The sequence below is a fragment of the Bos grunniens genome, chromosome 5 (assembly GCF_055505025.1).
Source record: "Bos grunniens cultivar Pamir isolate PY7600 chromosome 5, Bosgru_T2T1.0, whole genome shotgun sequence".
Lineage (NCBI taxonomy): Eukaryota > Metazoa > Chordata > Mammalia > Artiodactyla > Bovidae > Bos > Bos grunniens.
In genome coordinates this window covers 111528310-111549178 of record NC_141169.1, presented here as the reverse complement: position 1 = coordinate 111549178, position 20869 = coordinate 111528310, and the positions used below count along the sequence as shown (strand labels likewise).

Sequence of the window (20869 nt, the reverse complement as noted above, 5' to 3'; positions counted from 1 at the left end):
CTGTCTGCTCTGTCTTCAAATATATTTAGAATAAACCAACCAGTTTCTTCAACAAATAAATTATAAAGAATAGAAAAGAGGTGGACTCAGGGAGAAGACCTAGAGAGTAAAAGGCATTTAAAAGACATGTCACTTAATCTCAATACGTAGATCTTATTTTGGAGCCTAATAAGTAAGGAAGCCTAATAAGGAAGTAAGACATATGAGGCTGAAAATTGAACACTTACTAGATGTTGATATTAAGGAATTACTAATTTTTTAGATGTGATATGGTAATGCAGTTATATTAAAAATAAGAGTCTTCATCTTGTAGAGATACCTACTGAAATATTTAGGATGAATTGATATGTTGCCTAATATCTGCTTAAAGTAATATGAAAAGGGAGGTAAGTGGTTGGCAGTTTATATGGAAAAAATTTTGGCCATGAGTTCATGGTTGATAACTGTTGAGGCTGAGGGATAGGTACATGATAGTTCATTATTATAATGTTTTTTGTCTACTTTTGTTTATGTTTGAAATTTTTCATAATACAAAGTTTATATGTATATTTTTCCTATTTGTACCTATATGTGTACAGAGAGGGAGAAAAAAATGTAAATTTAATTACTTCTCACAACCTTCTCCTTTGTTACCTCACTGGCCTAAACCATCTATTAATATCTGTTCTGGATTATTGATAATAACTTCTAACTAGCTTCCTTCCTTTAGACATTGCCCCTACCATTTATTCTTCACATAGAAGGCAGGATAAATTTTTTTATATAATTTTATTTATTTATTTTTGGCTGTGCTGGGTCTTCATTGCTAGGCGGACTTTTCTCTAGTTGCTGGGAGCAGGGACTACTCTTCATTGCAGTGCACAGGCTTCTCATTATGGTGGTCTTTCTTGTTGCAGAGCACAGGCTCTAGGGCTCATGGGCCTCAGAAGTGGTGGCACGTGGGCTCAGTAGTTGCGCTTCCAGGGATCTAGAGCGTAGGCTCAACAGTGGTGGCACCAGGGCTTAGTTGCTCTGCGGTATGTGGGATCTTCCTGGACCACAGATTGAACTCGTCCATGTCTCCTGCATTGGCAGGAGGATTCTTTACCACTGAGCCATCAGGGAAGCCCCTGAATAATGTTTTTAAAACATAGATCAGATCATAATACTCTTCTGTCCAAAACACCCTAATGACTCCCCAGGCTCACTCAGAGCAAAAGCCAAAAATCTTCCCTAATCTCAAATCTAAGCTCTTATTTGTCTTCTGGTTTACTGTGTACCAACTGGGCTAATTTTTTTGCTATTCCTAGAAAATAGCAGACACACTCCAACCTCAGGGCATTTGCACTTAGCATTCCCTCTGCCTGGAACTCTCTTTCCTCATTATGTACCTGGCTTGCTGTCAGATTTTTCAGGTCTTTGCTAACTCACATGGGCCTTCTGTGATCATTTTCTTTGAAAATTTATTTGAAAACTTCCTACCTTCATCCTCTGCATCTTTTATCCCTTTTCCAGATCTAATTTTTATTCATACCATTTAATAACATCTGACATACCACATATTTTACTTACTTATGTTTATTGTCTGTTTTCTCATTAGAATTGAAGCTCCACAAAGTGATGGATCTGTCTCTTTCGTTCACTGCTTTACTCCAGTTAGACCCAGCTGAGCACTGAGCACATACACACATCACTCCAAGTGCATAAAGCACTCTCTGGCACAAACTAGATGTTCAGTAAATATTTGTGGAATAACTAATTGACTGAATAAGCAAATAGTAAAATATGTTGGGGAAGTGCAATAAACTGTATTTCTCGGAGATTTATACATTTTATTAAAGGGTCTGAATTCCTATAGTGAAGTAAAACACCTGTTTAACCTAGCATTGCCTCAAATTTTTAAAATTTTTAAAATCACAGAACCTTTTGTTCAAATAACAGCTAAGGAAGAGTCTTTGGGAAATCTTGCTCCAAGACTAATTGGTCAGGTACCTTCCTGGTGGTCCAGGGTTAAGAATACAACTTCCAAAGCAGGGGACGTGGGTTTGATCCCTGATTGGGGAACCAAGATCCCACATGCGGCCTGCACACTGTGAGAAGAGCCCACGTGCCACAGCTAAGACCCAACACAACCAAAATGAATAAATATTTTTTTAAAAAGACAAATTGGTCCAAGTCAGGTTGATCAAAATAACTTGATTCAAATGATGACTTGATATTCTCCAGTTGTTCTACCACATCATGGTTTAAGAATCATCTGGCTGGACTTCCTTGGTGGCCCAGTGGTTAAGAAACCTGCCTACCAGTGCAGGGGACATATGTTTGATCCCTGGACCAGGAAGATCCTGTATGACACGGGTCAGCTAAGTCCATGCACCACAACTGCTGAGTCTGCATGCTCTAGAGCCAAAGCTTTGCAACAAGAAAGCCACTGCAATGAGAAGCCGGAGCACCAAAAATACTAGAGAGTAGCCCCACTCATTGCAACTGGAGAAAGCCCACGTGCAGCAACAAAGACCCAGCGCAGCCAGAACAAACAAATAAATAAATACAAATTTTAAAATTTGGCTTAGAGAAATTATTACTCTATATATTACTTATATATTATTAAGTAATATACATTATTATTTATGTATTATCAGGGCTTCCTTTGTGGCTCAGTGGTAAAGACTGCCTGCTGCAATGCAGGAGACCTGGATTCGATCCCTGGGTCAGGAAGATCCCCTGGAGGAGGGCATTCTCTAGTACTCTTGCCTAGGGAATCCCATGGACAGAGGAGCCTGGCACGCTGCAGTCCATAGGGTCGCACAAAGTCAGACACAGCTAAAGCGACTAAGCAGCGGCAGCAGTATATATTATTACTTAATATATTTTTTCTTAAGCTGCAAGCCCATTTATAAATTTGACAAATTTTAAGGAACTTTTCTAATATGGTTAACCAAATTTCCTTGAATATTTTAACTTATATTTATAAATTTATTATATTTCTCCTCAGAACTTTGCTTGTATAATTACTAAAATCTTTTCAATTACTTGAATGTCTTATAAATTTAATGTATTACAGGCAGATTCTTTATGATCTGAGCCACCAAGGAAGCCCCTATAAATTTAATAAATTAAACATAAGTATAGTGAGTCTTAGACACTCTTAAATGTTCAAATACTGTGTATAAAGTTAGCTATCAACTTAGAAGCTGCAGCTTTATATCATTTAATCAATTACAGGCTAATATGTTATAAAAATGTCAAATTCTCAAACTATGAGAGTTTTCAAGTACCAAATATGCACAGTTTATTCCCAAATTTAATATGAAAATAGTAATCTATGAGTTTGATTTTTGTCTCTATTTTAAAATCTTTCAAGATTTAAAAGCACCATTTCTATTCCTAATACTAAATTTTCCTCAGTTTCCCAAGGGAACAGTTAGTTATGCTATCCCAAGCAATTTGGGGTACACTTTCAGTTGAATTGGGGGTTCATTTTTTCAGAATATCCACCAGAAATTTTGTCTTAGATTTTCCAGGGCTATAACCATTTCTCTAAAATTTCTCTAAATCAAAGTTTTAGGGTGGTTTTTCTCAAGATGAAGAAGGACAAGTAAAACTTCCTTTAATAATTGGTAGACTTATAGAATCTCTAAATAAAAATCTAAATAAATTCTAAATATAGAATCTCTAAATATGCCTTTCAAATGGAGTGGTCTCTCCAGCATGTCCTTTAGATTCAGTTTATGCGGGTCAGTATCTAGATTTTTTTCTTTTTCTCATTGAAGTCCACAGCTCTCAATTTGTGGCCAACTTCCAACACTGCTTCAAGTTACATTTAAGTTACTCTCAAACTACGTAAATGTACATCTGTTAAATTATCCATATCTCTTAGAGCTCTGTCTGGTCTGTGACCATGTCCCAGAAGCCATGCTAATACAAACTACAAAGATGTTTAAAGTGCTCCTACCAGATCTTAGGGCAATTACTATAGTTAATATTTGTTGCATTAAATGAATGACTGAGATTATTTAACTTTAGGTCTTTTCATATCAGGAATATATATCAAATGCACTAAATCACTGAGTTACCAATTAAGTACATGCTGTCAAAATCTGACAGTTATTTTTCTAACTGCTAGCAGTACCTATCACATCTTTGAATATTTTCTATTCTGACATGTTCTTCATAGAATTTGGCTTGTGTGAGATACGTCAATCATGGTGACAATCACTGGATTCTCCTAATATCTATTTTTCACGTTTCTCAGTACTTTAAAAAATTTGGATATTTGGTTGACTTTTAGAAACATAGTCCCAGCACAGTATGAAGAACCCAATTAATAACTAAAACCATTTATTCAAACCTCAGTTCAATTCTAAAGAATAATGAAATATAAGGCCTGCATAGCTCATTTCCTGTTGGTAGACAGGAGTGGGAACAGCAGGACTTATAGATTGTTTTGTTGATCCCCCTACCCATACACAGTATAACCGGTGATCTAAGCAGGTGGGAAGCCATTTGTTCAGCCAAGAGTGTGTGTTTATCTTGGATGGATAGAAAGACACATAGATCAGTTCAGTTCAGTTCAGTCTCTCAGTCGTGTCCGACTCTTTGGGACCCCATGGACTGCAGCACGTCAGGCTTCCCTGTTCATCACCAACTCCCAGAGCATGCTCAAACTCATGTCCATTGTGTCAGTGATGCCATCCAACCATCTCATCCTCTGTCATCCCCTTCTCCTCCCACCTTTAATCTTTCCCAGCATCAGGGTCTTTTCCAATGAGTTGGTTCTTCGCATCAGGTACATAGATAGAAATAATACCAATGACATTAGCACTTTCTCCTTTCTTGATATTTCTATTTCTGTTCCTGTTACTGAAGCTTACTTTCTATTTCTAGTAAGTTGCTAGGAGGTGGAATTGAAAGCATGGCAATCACAGAAGCTTTTGGAGGTAGGTAAAAGCTTAATATTTTGTTATATGAAAAATATATGTATGTATACACACCCATATCAATGATAAATTGTATCTGTTTTGGAACTTATGATGAAATATCAGTTGTCATAATGCAAGATCTTTCTGGGCTACAATTAAAATATTTTCCAACATTAACAGATGAGTTTTATTGACATTTTTCATCTTTTTATCTCTGATTCCTATAGAAGAAAATTTTTTCCTCTCATACCTTCAGAAAGTAGTTGTATAATGAGACTGATCTTATTAATATTTTTAAGAAATGCATATATCAGGAACATAGAGAATAGATTTTTCTCTTTGTTGTATCCTCTATTAAAAAAAAAAGTTGGAAATTCCCTGGCAGTCCAGGGGTCAGGACTGCATTCTCACTGCTAGGGCCTGAGTTTGATCCCTGCTTGGGGAATTATAATCCCACAAGCCTCGTGGTGCAGCCAAAAAGAAAAAAGAAATCCATGCATAGCTATTTTATGTACTGCTCCTGACAGTTCCATTATTTTCAGTCCTCAAAGAACCAAATCTGTTTTTTTGTTTGTTTGTTCAGTGTTGATGTTTCTGCTGACTTGGAGAAATAAATTTTTGTTTACTTCTGTTGACTCCCAGTCTTAATGGCTTGTTGTTTGGTTGCTAAATCATGTCCGACTCTTTGCGACCCCAAGGACTATAACTCACCAGGCTCCTCTGTCCGTGGGAGTTCGCAGGCAAGAATACTGGAATGATTACCATTTCCTTCTCCAAGGGATTTTCCCCACCCAGGGATTGAACTGCATTTCCTGCATTGCAGGCAGATTCTTTAGCACTGAGCCACCTGGGAAACCCACTTGAATGACTTACCTTCTTGTGTGTTTATTGATATTTGTGAACATATTTCTTAATTTTAATCTGTTGAAGTTCAGTGGGCCTAAATTGGTATAGTGGGGATGTTTTTCTCTAGAGAGTATTTGCTTTTGTTGGTAGCTAGGAGATACCACCAATTTGAGGATCACCCTGGTATTCCCCTTGAGGATCTCAGATCAGGGCGAAAACTCCAGGCTCTCTTTCCTTTGGTGGAGCCTTACACTTTCATTTATATGGTTATTCCTAAGAAAAATTTGGGTTTTATGGCAGAAAATGAAGAGGAACTAAAAAGCCTCTTGATGAAAGTGAAAGAGGAGAGTGAAAAAGTTGGCTTAAAGCTCAACATTCAGAAAACGAAGATTATGGCATCTGGTTCCATCACTTCATGGGAAATAGGTGGGGAAACAGTGGAAACAGTGTCAGACTTTATATTTTGGGGCTCTAAAATCACTGCAGATGGTGACTGCAGCCATGAAATTAAAAGACGCTTACTCCTTGGAAGGAAAGTTATGACCAACCTAGATAGCATATTGAAAAGCAGAGATATTACATTGCCTACAAAGGTCTGTCTAGTCAAGGCTATGGTTTTTCCAGTGGTCATGTATGGATGTGAGAGTTGGACTGTGAAGAAAGCTGAACGCCAAAGAATTGATGCTTTTGAACTGTGGTGCTGGAGAAGACTCTTGAGAGTCCCCTGGACCAGTCCATTCTAAAGGAGATCAGTCCTGGGTGTTCTTTGGAAGGAATGATGCTAAAGCTGAAACTCCAGTACTTTGGCCACCTCATGTGAAGAGTTGACTCATTGGAAAAGACTCTGATGCTGGGGGGGACTGGGGGCAGGAGGAGAAGGGGACAGCAGAGGATGAGATGGCTGGATGGCATCACCGACTCGATAGACGTGAGTTTGAGTGAACTCCAGGAGATGGTGATGGACAGGGAGGCCTGGCGTGCTGCGATTCATGGGGTGGCAAAGAGTCGGACATGACTGAGCGACTGAACTGAACTGAACTGAACTGATCATCTAAAGGACAGTTCTGAAAAAGAAAACCTTTAAAAAGTTATTTTTATTACTGGTATTCATATATGTAGAATCCATTCATGACATAGAGGCACTTCGTGTATGAGATTTGACAGTTGGAAAAGGAAACCATACTCTAAGACCATATCTAGTCTTTATGAAAATAATCTAACTCTTAACTATTTTTTTCCCTGTGTTTCACAGAATTTCGAACTGGAAAAACCCAACTCTCTCATACCCTCTGTGGTAAGGATATATAACAACAATGATAGCAATACCAATAATAATCATAGCCATTACTTACTAATCTACTTTGTGCCTGGTACTTTATATAATCTCATGTAATCTGAACAAACTTGCAAGGAAACTAAAACTCAGAGAGATTACTTAACTCCCCACGGTTACACAAATACCAGAGCTGGTCTGTGAATGTGTGATACGTGAGGCCATGTTGTGTGTACTGCACCCTGAACACCTGAATGGAAATAGGGAGGAGGTGAATGGATATATGAATGTATTGGTGGAGAGAGGTATTTGTTCATGGCCTCAATTTTTCCTATTCTGTCTTTTGTATATCATGTTTATAAGAATATCACAGAATCTATCAAGGCTTTAGAATTCCTTACTTTCCATAGAGTAAGGGTGGAACTAAAAAAGACTTAAAATAAGCAAAAATATCTCCTTTTACATAAAGTCATTGTACTGTATTTCTTAGACCCAAGTAGAAGGAAAATGGGTGTTTAGTAAGGGGATTCTGGAATCCAGATAGCTCTACCCTTAATAGCTGCATGACCTTGGTTAAGTTGCTTCACCTTTCAGATTTTCCCCATCAGTAAAATAGGAATAATGCTAGGGCCATTTTAGGATTGTTTTGAAAAATAAATGAAATAATGTGTGTGCTTAATGTAAAATAATTCCTTAGTGTTAGTACTACATATAAAGAAAATACATTTAAAATTAATACATCCATTAATTGAAAAGTTACTTAAATGAGTTACATAGCATAAATTATATTTGTGATTATTTCTTATAGGAAGAAAGTAATATTTAAATTCTACCTCTGTTCTTTTTAAAAAATTTTTTATTACAATATGGTTGATTTACTATGTTGTGCCAATCTCTGCTGTACAGCAAAGTGACTCATTTATGCACATATATACCTTCTTTTCTATTATGGTTTATTGTAGGATATTAAATATAGTCCCTTGTCCTATATATTTGGACCTTGTTATTCTACTTCTGTTCTTTAGGAGAGCTAAATTTCATGAATATCTCCCATTGTGAAAGATACAGACATTCTTTGCTGAATTACTGTTATGCTGGAAGAATACTTATAATTTTACCAATGGTTAGTAATATAAAAATATAGCATGCTATTTAGAAACTATTATTTGCTAGATGGCTAGAGAGTTGCAACCATAATAAATCCCATGTTAATTTGTATATCCATTTGTACAGAGTTTATTCACTCTTGTTAATATTAATTAATTTTTAATTGCTTCCTAGTGACAGCTCAACTTCCAGGAGCCGGCGGCTACTCAGGAGGAAAGATTATTTTCATCGATACAGAAAATACTTTGTAACCCTTTTATTTATGCAAATTGCAAACAATAGTGTGATATAGTACTATTACTATAAAAGAGAATTTGAAATATGTCATTTTTATAACTATCCTGTAAACCAATAATAATGAAAAAAAAACAAGGGGAAACATTTGCTAGTTGAGTTCTCAAATCACTTTTTTCCTCTTAAATCTTTTTAAGAATTGTGTATTTTTTTTTTATTGACATAGAGTTGATTTACAATGTCATGTTAGTTTCAGGTATACAGGAAAGTGACCCAGTTTTATATATATATATGTGTACACATACACACACATATGTATATATCAATCAGATCAGTCTCTCAGTCGTGTCTGACTCTTTGCGACCCCATGAATCGCAGCATGCCAGGCCTCCCTGTCCATCACCAACTCCCGGAGTTCACTCAGACTCACGTCCATCGAGTCAGTGATGTCATCCAGCCATTTCATCCTGTCGTCCCCTTCTCCTCCTGCCCCCAATCCCTCCCAGCATCAGAGTCTTTTCCAATGAGTCACACGTATATTGTTGTGATTGTTTAGTCACTAAGTTGTGTCCAACTCTTGTGACCCCATGGTTTATAGCCCACCAGGTTCCTCTGCCCATGGGATTTCTCAGGTAAGAATCCTGGAGTGGCTTGCCATTTTCTTCTCCAGGGGATCTTTCCAGCCCAGGGATTGAACTTGCATCTCCCACATTAGGAGGTAGATTCTTGACCACTGAGCCACCAGGGAAGCCCATATACATACATATGTATACATGTGTATGTGTTAATCACTTAGTTGTATCCGATTCTTCGTGATTCCATGGACTGTGGTTAAGAATCTGCCTTTCAAGGCAGAGGATGTAGGTTCCATCCCTGGTCAGAGAACTAAGATCCCAATGTCCTGGGCAACTAAGCCCTTGCCACAAAAAAAAAAAAAAAAAATTTTTTTTAAGAAGAAAAGGGGTTCCACACAGAGAGAGGGTGTAAACTGAGAAGGATCACTGAGATTTGCAATTAGGAGTCCAAGAGACCATTTGCGGTAAAGAAAGATGATGGAAGCTTGTTGCAGATAAACAGTAAGGAATTGAGTAGTGTGTAATTAACCAATAAATAGAAGAAGTAACAATAGTTTGAGGAGCTATCAGGTTCAGAAGACATTCCTTTTAACAATAGGACTGAAGCAAGAGTTGCTCAGCTGGAGTTTATCTAGTTTCAGAAATAGTTGATTAAATATGGTTCTTTGAGAGGGAGGAATTGTTCTTGAAGAATATCTGCCACTGTTTGGCAATTTGGATTTTATCCAGAATGGTAGAAACAGCTAAGAGCCAGGTCACGTAAGAGGGAATGCAGGGGAACAAGGATATGCAAGGGCCCAAGTGAAATGTCATTCTTTCAGTGTCTCTTACATGTATACTGCTCTATCTTGATATTTTTCTTTTTGTGTGCTTATATTTTGCCTACGTAATTATATTTTACACTTACTTATGGCATAAATTATCTTATGACTCCTTAAATCCTCCGTAGTGCCTTGCACTGGTAATTGGTTAATATGCTGATAATTCCATATGCTGATCTGCTAAAAAACATTTGTAAATTGGTTTGAACTTCCCTTTAGCGTAAGCCCAACTTTACATTCCTGGTTATATAGTCACCTGGTTTTATAAAAACTGACATAGTGAAAAAAAACTTTTTTATCTCTTCCAATTCCTTGTCTTCTTTGACTTGTCTACCAATAACATCTGAGTATACTCAGCAGCAGTAGAAGATTTTAGTGGCTGTCATTGTAGCTCTGAAGAAAACATATATAGTGCTGTAGGATGACTGGGACTGAGAAGGCAATGGCACCCCACTCCAGTACTCTTGCCTGGAAAATCCCATGAACGGAGGAGCCTGGAAGGCTGCAGTCCATGGAGTCGCTGAGGGTCGGACACGACTGAGCGACTTCACTTTCACTTTTCATGCATTGGAGAAGGAAATGGCAACCCACTCCAGTGTTCTTGCCTCAAGAATCCCAGGGATGGGGGAGCCTGGTGGGCTGCTGTCTATGGGGTCACACAGAGTCGGACATGACTGAAGCAACTTAGCAGCAGCAGCAGCAGCGTGACTGGGAAATCCTAAAGACAGTTCAGCATTTACTGAACTAGTTCCAAGTGTCAACAAATAAGGTTATAAATGGTCCTTGCTTTATAGTTACTTACAAGCTTCCCTGGTAGCTCAGCTGGTAAAGAATCCACCTACAATGCAGGAGACCACAGTTCGGTCCCTGGGTAGGGAAGATCCCCTGGAGAAGGGATAAGCGGCCCACTCCAGTATTTTTGGGCTTCCCTGGTGGCTCAGATGGTAAAGAAACTGCGTGTAATGCGGGAGACCTGGGTTTGATCCTTGAGTTGGGAAGATCCCCTGGAGGAGGGCATGGCAACCCACTCCAGTATTCTTGAGTGGAGAATCCCCATGAACAGAGGAGCCTGGCAGGCTGCAGTCCATGGAATCACAGAGAGTCAGACATGACTGAGCAACCAAGCACAGCACAGCATAGTATGATCAGTATTAACACAAATACTGTAAGTGAAATGAGTCCATGGACATGCATTTTATCTTATGTCATTCTGGAAAATATTGGGATCACCAAAGACCTAAAAAGATGTTTATTAATACTCTTTATAGTCTAGATAGATATAAGTGATTATTAGCATCTTCCAGAATACCTTTCCAGGTACACCAAATTTGTCCCCTCTATGAATTTACTAATTTCAGAATGTTATTAAAACTCCTTTAGAAGAAAGTGGATTTTAAACCTGAAATAAATGAAAAACTATATGGTGATAATTCCTTTCTGTACCCTTAAAGTGACTTTTTTGAACCTTTGGTTCATGTAGTCAAATTTATCTTTATTGGCAACACGTGATTAGTGGTCTATTAAACTGTTGTGTGTTGAACAAGTGAGGAACGTGAGTGAATTAATTCACTTTGAAGTGACTTGAATTATAATTCAGTGATATTATCTTCATAGAAGAGATCTATTTTTATAGAACTGAGAACAAAAGAGGTTCACAAATCTTAATTTCTAGTTTTTCTCCTATAACTGATTTGCTGCCTACCTCTAAGTCATTTGCCTAATCTCTGTCAGTGTCCTCATTTGTAAAATGTAGTACAGGCCATAACAACTCACTTCCAAGGTTGTTGTTTAGATTAGATAATTTAATACTTAAATTCATTACTGTCTCATTATTTCTATCACTGTTATTACTACCTAATTAAGGCACTTAGGAAAAATAAAGTCTGATATAGATTTTAGGTGATTATTAGCATCCTCAGAATACCTATGCAGGTAGAGTGTTTTGCCTCTCACTCACTTAGAGCATTATTGTTTGTAGTTGTTGTCTAAACTTTTTGGAATTGATTTATTGGATCCTTAATCTGGCATACTCCAGCCGTCCAGATCGCCTTCGGGACATTGCTGATCGCTTCAATGTAGACCATAATGCAGTCCTGGACAATGTACTTTATGCACGTGCATATACTAGTAAGAACCCCATGCAATTGGATGCTTAGGCTGTTTTAAGGTTGGCAGCATTGATGTATTATTTGAGCGATGCTTTATTTTGACATTATTCTTTTCTCCTTCTGTTTTACTTTTCTCCAGATTTATTTAGTCAATCCACAGATTTTATCTAAGTCCTTAGACATTGAAATGTTCTCAAATTATTTCTTATTCTATGTCTTTGAAATGGAGAGTAACATTCTTTTGGATAAGGTATCATTTGGTATGTATGCTACCATATTTAATAAAGTCATAATTAAGAAATCCTTCAGGGGCTCTCTTTTGCCGAGTTCCAAGGACATACATAATCTTAGTCTCTGCTTCTTCTAGCTTTTATAACATTTTCCCACTGCATTTCGCATCAGGTGAACATCAGATGGAGCTACTTGATTATGTAGCAGCAAAGTTCCATGAAGAAGCTGGCATCTTTAAGCTACTGGTACAAGCTTTTAAATACTGTTCAATCTGCAGCTATTTAGCATATTATCTTTCTTCTGTTGACTCCAGTTCAAATTAACTTCCATTTCCAAATGCATTATTTATTTTTACATTAATTTTGCACAGATCATTGATTCAATAATGGCACTTTTCCGAGTGGATTTCAGTGGTCGTGGGGAATTGGCTGAACGGCAGCAAAAACTGGCCCAGATGTTGTCACGACTCCAAAAAATCTCAGAAGGTAGATGTTTAAAATAAACGGTGATATCAGAATAGCATCTGTGACTATTTGCTGGATAAGCTTTGCAGAGAAGCTCAGAATAATGTCAGGAGACAATCTGTTTTTTAAAAGATAAAATTTCCTTCATGGGGATACAACACTTTTTTAAAACCAGAAATACTGATTCTAAAACAATAAGGTACCTAAATAATATAACAATAACTTTATGTTAACAGTGAAAAAACAGAAATGTAATCTTGTTTATCAAAGAAATTCATGGCACAGTGTTTCTAAACTCTGAAATCTAAGCAATGAACTTTTAATTTATATTGCCATTCTCTTAGTTTCTTAATTTTATTTCTTGATGCAGAATATAATGTAGCTGTGTTTGTGACCAATCAAATGACTGCTGACCCAGGAGCAACTATGACGTAAGCCCCAATATTCTGCTTTTGTATTTCACAAAAGTTAATATCAAAAGGGTTTGGTTCAGTTCAGTTGCTCAGTCGTGTCCGACTCTGCGACCCCATGAATCCCAGCATGCCAGGCCACCCTGTCCATCACCATCTCCTGGAGTTCACTCAAACTCACGTCCATTGAGTTGGTGATGCCATCCAGCCATCTCATCCTCTGTCGTCCCCTTCTCCTCCTGCCACCAATCCCTCCCAGCACCAGAGTCTTTTCCAATGAGTCAGCTCTTCACATGAGGTGGCCAAAATACTGGAGTTTCAGCTTTAGCATCATTCCTTCCAAAGAACATCCAGGGCTGATCTCCTTTAGAATAGACTGGTTGGACCTCCTTGCAGTCCAAGGGACTCTCAAGAGTCTTCTCCAACACCACAGTTCAAAAGCATCAATTCTTCGGCGTTCAACTTTCTTCACAGTCCAACTCTCGCATCCATACATGACCACTGGAAAAACCATAGCCTTGACTAGACGGACCTTTGTTGGTAAAGTAATGTCTCTGCTTTTCAATATGCTATCTAGGTTGGTCATAACTTTTCTTCCAAGTAAGCGTTTTTTAATTTCATGGCTGCAGTCACCATCTGGAGTGATTTTTGGAGCCCCAAAAAATAAAATCTGATACTGTTTCCACTGTTTCCCCATCTATTTCCCATCAAGTGATGGGACCAGATGCCATAATCTTCATTTTCTGAATGTTGAGCTTTAAGCCAACTTTTTCACTCTCCTCTTTCACTCTCATCAAGAGGCTTTTTAGTTCCTCTTCACTTTCTGCATAAGGGTGGTGTCATCTGCATATCTGAGGTTATTGAGTGGGAAAAAAAGGGTTTAGAGTGTAGAATAGGAAATAATTCCAAAATGATCAGTCTTGATATGGGCACAAATCTGTCTCAAATCATATTTTTCAGAGTGCATATTATTTCATAATTGCAAATATCACTTATTTGTTATCCAGATCTATTTGTCTCTAGTTCTTTATAAAACAAAGCAATATTTTAACTATTTTCAGAGATAGTTGGGGTTCTTTTTTGTCTAAGATTAAAAGGATATTGGAGAACAATAAAAAATCTTGGAAATAAAAACTTATATACAAGATACATGAATGGTTTCTTACAGGGCGGGGGGTGACATTTATTATGTGCAGGAAGTGATGTGGAGACTTCACTCACCAAAAATACATGAATGGTTTTTGTTGCACCAATAAGCTGTTAACCTGAAAACAAAAAAGCAGGCTCTCTACAGGATATACCCCATATATATACATATATATGGGGTATATTTGTAAGAGGTCCTATGAGAGAAGTCTCCTATTTGAAGAAACAGAATTTCAGTCCATGCCAGTCCATGCTGGAAATATTCATTTTTTGTTGACGTATTGTGCACATAACATACATATTGATGCCTCTTCTTGAAAGATGGCAGTGAATAGACAAGGAGAGTGAAAGTAGTCTAGTGAAACAGAGAATTCTAAGAAAGGTTAGTTGCCACCATCACAAATTTTGAGCAGTATGTATCTGGATAAGCAATCAAAATAACCCTGAATCTATGTATTGCTTTTTTAAAGATCTTTTCAATGACTTTTTATTTATAATAATTTTTAGCCAGAGAAAAGTGCAAGACTAGCACAATAAATACACAAATATCATCATTTGCCTAGGTTCATCAGTTGTTAACATTTTGTCACAGTTTTTCTATGTGTTTGTGTGTGTGCATGTGTATGTAAAATCTCTCTATATACTACATATGTACACAGGCTTATATATGTATGTATATGTTTTGTGAACCCTTTGAGAGTTTTTTCCCCTGAATTATTGAGAATTATTTGCAGACATCACGACACCTCACTTTTTAAACTTCAGCATATCTCTTCTAAGAAGAAGAACATTCCTGTACATAACTACAACATAATTAGCACAGTCAGGGTGCTAATTAATACTGGCATACTAGTTGTCTAATATGCAGTTATATTCAAGTGTCTCCACTTGTTCCAATAATAGCCTTTGTAGTTTGAAGGAACATGCATTCCATGTACTTGTCATGTCTCTTTAGTTTCCATTAATCAGAACAGCTCCTCAACCTTTGTTTGTTTTTCGTGACGTTGATGTTTTTGTCGCACCATGTGGCACACAGGGTCATCAAGCCCATGCTGCCTGCATTGGGACCATGTAACATTTTTGAAGAGCACAGGCCAATTGTTTTTCGAATGTGGAGTTTATTTTTTTCTCATTATTTAAAACGTTAAACACATTTGGCAGGAAAACTATATAAGTGATGTTATGACCTTTTCCATATATCATATCAAGAGGTACACTCTTTCAGTTTGTCCCATTACTACTGATGTTAGGTTTGATCATGTGATTAAGATGGTGTTCACAAGATTTCTCCATTGTAAAAAACCTTTTCCCCTTGGTAATTAATAAGTAATTTCTGGGGTGATACTTTGAGACTTATGTAAGTATGATGTTCTGCACCCTTTGATTTTAGCATCTATTGGAGATTCTTTTGTTTTTTAATTATTTATTGATTTATTGGCTGCACTGGGTTCTTAGTTGAAACTTCCCTGGGTCTTAGTTGAGGCACACAGGATCTTCCATCTTCACTGGGCGTGTGAGCTCTTAGTTGCAACATATAGGATCTAGTTCCCTAATGAGAGATCAAACCCAGGCTCCCTGAGTTAAGAGCACAGAGTCCTAGTCACTGGACCACCAGAGAAGTCCCTATTGGAGATTCTTGTTTAAATCAATTATTTCTGTGATGGGTGCAATACAAAGTTCTGTTACTTTAAAACTGAGTCAGTATGTCATTTGTTAGCAGATAAATCAATCATTGATATATATAAGAAGATATTTGATATAATATTGTAAATTCTGAAAATTGTTCTGAAATGAATGTATCTCTCTTTAGGCATTTTCTGAACTCATCCTAAGAATATTGCTGCATCTTCTGCAGTTTGATATAACTCTCACTTTTCAGTACCATTTTATTTTCTACTTAATTACAAGAGATTCCAATGTGAAAAGTTTTAACTACACGAAAGGTTTTAAGCACCTTTTTTTTTGGTTTGGTCTTTTTTTTGGCCTCACCTTGAGGCATGCGGGGTCTTGGCTCCCTAACAAGGGACTGAACCTGAACCCCCTGCAGTGGATGTGTGGAGTCCTAACCACTGGACCACCAGGAAAGTCCAAGCATGTTAAAATGACTGGGGAGAGAGAAATTATTCATTCATTCAATATATATATTTATTGAAAATATACTATGTAACAAGATTCTGGGAATTCACTAGTGAACAAACAAGACTGTGTGCCTTGCTTCCATTAGGGAAAAACAAAATACATAATGTCTTAATTTAAATTTTAAAGCTTTGAAATGTCATGCAAAGTCTGTAGTCCTTGAGTGGTTAGGGCAATCTCTGTTTTATGTGGTGTCTTTCATACACAGGACATGAAGTACTTCACAAAAAGAATAATTTTAAGCTGAAGAGAAATGGAAGATTTTTAAGGCTCACTTTAAAAAGAGAAAATGACTCATTGGCTCAGAGGGAGGAAGTGGGTTGCATTCAAATAAAACAGTACAAGTTAAAGAGCAATGTTCTTTCTTCAGGTGTTGGGAGGGAACATTGAAGAGGCCAAAACTGTCGATCTAGAGTTAGAAGGCAAAAGAAGTCTGTGGAAATTAGGTCAGATAGGATTCTTTTTCTTATATTTGTAAAAAGTTTCGAAGGGAATCAAATCATTTTGAATTGACTCCAGTAAGAGAAAAATAGAGAGGTGACAGAAAGGAAATAATTGAAGAGTCAGAGAGCAGAGGAGATTTGTAATGAAGGAAGCTAGGTAAAGAGCCAAAGAAAGTAACAAAGGCTAGTATTTTTGCTTGGTGAATCTGCTTTGAAATAGCATCCCCTCTACCTAGCCAGGTTATACAGAAACAAGTTTCACTATAATTAGTATATTCTAAAATGTATTAATATTATGGCAATATAAATTAAATGGATGTGCTGTGAAGCACATAAATTGCCACAACTAAATTAAAAAATTTTAAACTAAAGAATTCCAAATGCTATTAGAATACTTTCCATAAAGAAAATATCTTTGTTTCTCAGTGTTAAGGAACTCCAAGCTGCAGCTCTCCTGGAGCCTGTCAGAGAACTATCACTATAATTGGTATGAGTCCCCAAGTACACTGACAATAATTGAGGCTTATATCCCATGCATTATACTCGATGGCACATTGTATTAAAAAGGAACAAAATTATAGAGGCGAGGAGCTGCCATATGATACAGCAGAGCAGTAATTCCTAGATAAGGCTCACAGATACAGATTTTAGGACTAGAATGATCCAGTTGGTAAAGGCCTGGAAATAGTCAAAGTATCAGCCTGTGAAGCTCCATACCACAGCAAATAATCAGATAGGCAACAAATAAGACCTTGATGTCCCCCTACTTCATTTGTGTATCTGTTTCCCTAAAACAAAAAGTCATCTTAGAATGTTTGCAGTCCTGTAAATGTGCAGTTTATTCTTTAAGGATGTCACTTACTGATTCTACATCATTAGTATAAATGATTGAGGACAGGAGGAGAAGGGGATGACAGAGGATGAGATGGTTGGATGGCATCACCGACTCGATGGACATGGGTTTGGGTGGACTCCGGGAGTTGGTGATGGACAGGGAGGCCTGGTGTGCTGCGGTTCATGGGGTCACAAGGAGTCAGACACGACTGAGGGACTGAACTGAACTGAAGAGACAATATGGTAGAGAAAAAACATTAAGCCAAGATCACTAGCATGCTGACCTTGTGAAACATTTAAATTATTTGAATTTCACTTTCCTCTCCCTCAAAATTAAGAGCGCTTATATTCATTGGTTGCTCACCATGTGCCAAGTGCTTTCACTTATCATCTTATATAATTCTCATATCACCCCTTCAAAGCTCGCCTACTGTGCTGTACTTAGTCCCTCAGTCATGTCCAACTTTTGCGACCCGGTGGACTATGGCCCACCAGGCTCCTCTGTCCATGGGGGTTCTCCAGGCAAGATTACTGGAGCGGGTTGCCATGCCCTCCCCCAGGGGATCTTCCCAACCCAGGGATCAGACCCAGGTCTTCCGCACTGCAGACGGATTCTTACTGTCTGAGCCACCAGGGAAGCCCAAGAATACTGGAGTGGGTAGCCTATCCCTTCTCCAGGGGATCTTCCCAACCCAGGAATTGAATCGGGGTCTCCTGCATTATAGGTAGATTCTTTACCAGCTGAGCTACCAAAGAAGCCCTGGCTTGCCTCCTAGACTTCCCTATTCTATGAAGCCAGTCTCAGAATATTGCCACATTTCTCCCCATCTCACCATCCAAAACCCAGAATTCTGTCTTCAAAAATTTTTTAAATGTGTAGATTTTTCTGCATAGTTTGAGAGGAAATAGTGGTGGGGTTATTTAACAAAACTTTTTACACATACTGTATCTTTTAAAGCCATTCCTTTTTTTTTTTTTGCCAAAATTCCTCTCTTTTGGCAGTACACTTCTCTCTTTATCTTCCTATAATCTCAAAACATCCTCCTCACTTTTGGACATGTTCACTCAGTCTCTTAAAGGACTCCTTCTAAAAAATTCCATCTTTAAGCTTGCCCCTTAGCAAGTCAAAAGTACCAGGAGTGCCAGTTTTCTCTCACGTTTGCCCTTGCCTGGACCGCTCAAGGTCTCCACTCCAGCCAGTATTTGAGGTTGACACTGTTGTTATTCCTAATTTATAAAGGAGGAAACCGAGGCTTAGAGTGCCTACTTGGTCAATCACACAGTTAAAAAACAGGAGCCAGAATTTAAACCTAGGGATCTAACTGCAACACTGATGTTCTTTTAGCCTCACTGTGCTGTTTTTCCTATTTCATCCCAGAAAAATACCACCTGCCCTACCATCACCATAATCCTATGCTCCTGCACCGTGATTTGAAGTTGAAAGATCAGGAGATTCTTTGTCTTGCCGTTAACTATATAACATGCTGTATCCTGTTCAACCAGAGCAGGATAAATGAAACAATTTTTCTTGGCCTATCTATTCCAAATATCTACCCCTGTCTCTTCCTCCTCATCATACTCCCCCATCCCCTGAGAAAGGGAGAGAAGAAGAAAAGATAATATAGAAGACGGGGAAATAAGAGAATAGGCTAAAGGAAGGATGTGGGTGGCTTTCTGAAGCTGTTTTCACTTGGTCAGAAATAGAAGTAAATTAAAGCCCTCTAAATGAATGTGGAATGCTATTATACCTTCTTGCACTTTACCTCAAGACATGTTTATAATTGCTAGAACACTCAAGAAGTTCAAAGAAACTTGAAGAAAAATTACTTGATTTACATGTCACTGAAAGAGTGACTCTTTTAACGAAATCATAGTTAAATAATAATAGTCTCCATTTATTGAGTGTCTTTTGTGTGCTGAGATTACTGGAAGGGTAAAGCTAATGCTTTATAAATGATGTGGCACTGTTCCTGGCATGTAGTAGGCTCCTCATGAGTTGTATTAAATACGCCTTGAATCTTCACAACCGCCCTAAAAAGTAAGAGGCTTTTTTGGTTCCCATTTTACAGTTAAAGAAACAGATTCATAAAGGTAAATAATTAGCCCAAGGTAACGTAGATAGTGAGTCAGGATTAGGAAGGCAGATAATAATTTCAGTTACTGGGTTACTGCCTTATCTAAATTATTTCATTTTATTCTTACAACTATTGTACCAGTTACATACAGTTATTATTCTCCATTTAAAATCAAGAAACAGACATTGAGAATGAATAACAAGTTTCCTGAGGTCATATGGCTGGCTGGTAAGCCAAAATTTGAACTCAGGTCTAACTCTAAATCTCTTATGCCACATAGAACATTAAAGCTGTATATGCCAGGGGAAAGGTTAGCATGCTGTCATTGGATAGGCTTTGGAAGGATGTGTCCATCACCCTGTTGAGTTGACCAGAGTTCAGGGCCCTTACCCTTACAGAGGATTGATTTGGTCATTCACTGAGAACAAATCCATTTCTTAGGGGCAGACTCACATTAATCAAATTTATGAGACTCAGTGAAAGATCAGAGGGCCAGTTTACTGATAAAGAAAAATGTAATTTCATTTGAGGTTCTTATGACCAAGGTATTCTCTCTTTGTGGGCAGACCTACAGACCTCGGATTCTGTAGGCAGAATCCAAATTTTAATCAAAAATTATTTACTACATATGGAATCCCAGCAAAGGAAAATAATTAGATGAGCTAGAAGAGTGTCTGCCACAGAGTAAGGACTCAATAAATCTTGGTTGTTACTATTATTGTTAATACCTGTCCACACCAGAGCAGGAAGGAACTATGAATCTCCTAAACTTACGTGAAAATTTTTATATGTGTACATTTGTGCATTTTTCTGGGAAAGAGTTTATATCTTTTATTAAGTTATTAAAGTGTTGGTAACTTACAAGAAAAGTCAAGAGCCATAAATTCTCCATGAAATTCTACACAGAATCCTGAACACTTTGATGGAACAAGTAAAATTTGAATTCGTTTGATATTCTCTAGAGCTAAGGCTATTTATTGTGCTGTGTTGTACTTTGTTTTAAATAAGTATAACCTCTTACATTATGAGTTATTTTTAGGACATTTTCTCCCCATGTTATCTTCCCTATTTTGATTTCTTAGCACTTTTGCAGATCATATCATTTATTTCCCATTTTGTTCATTCAAAATCATCTCTCTTTGGAAATGAGTGTTCATCCTCTAGTAAGTATATCTGTCTCTCAAGAGTGTCAGTATTTGTAATGACCTTGTAATCATAATTTATTTTGGAATCCATATGATCATAGTAAGAGCTTATCTTTCCTG

General features: G+C 37.5%; 1 protein-coding gene across 1 annotated transcript in view; it reads left to right on the top strand.

Annotated features, from left to right (window-relative positions):
- The window catches only part of DMC1 (DNA meiotic recombinase 1), a 36607-nt gene that overhangs the window by 7316 nt on the left and 8422 nt on the right, over positions 1–20869 (top strand). The window contains exons 6-12 of the mRNA XM_086402851.1: positions 4867–4919; positions 7000–7041; positions 8302–8374; positions 11793–11884; positions 12268–12341; positions 12467–12581; positions 12931–12991. Of these exons, the coding sequence (XP_086258977.1) occupies positions 4867–4919; positions 7000–7041; positions 8302–8374; positions 11793–11884; positions 12268–12341; positions 12467–12581; positions 12931–12991 (510 nt within the window). The remainder of the gene's footprint in view (positions 1–4866; positions 4920–6999; positions 7042–8301; positions 8375–11792; positions 11885–12267; positions 12342–12466; positions 12582–12930; positions 12992–20869) is intronic.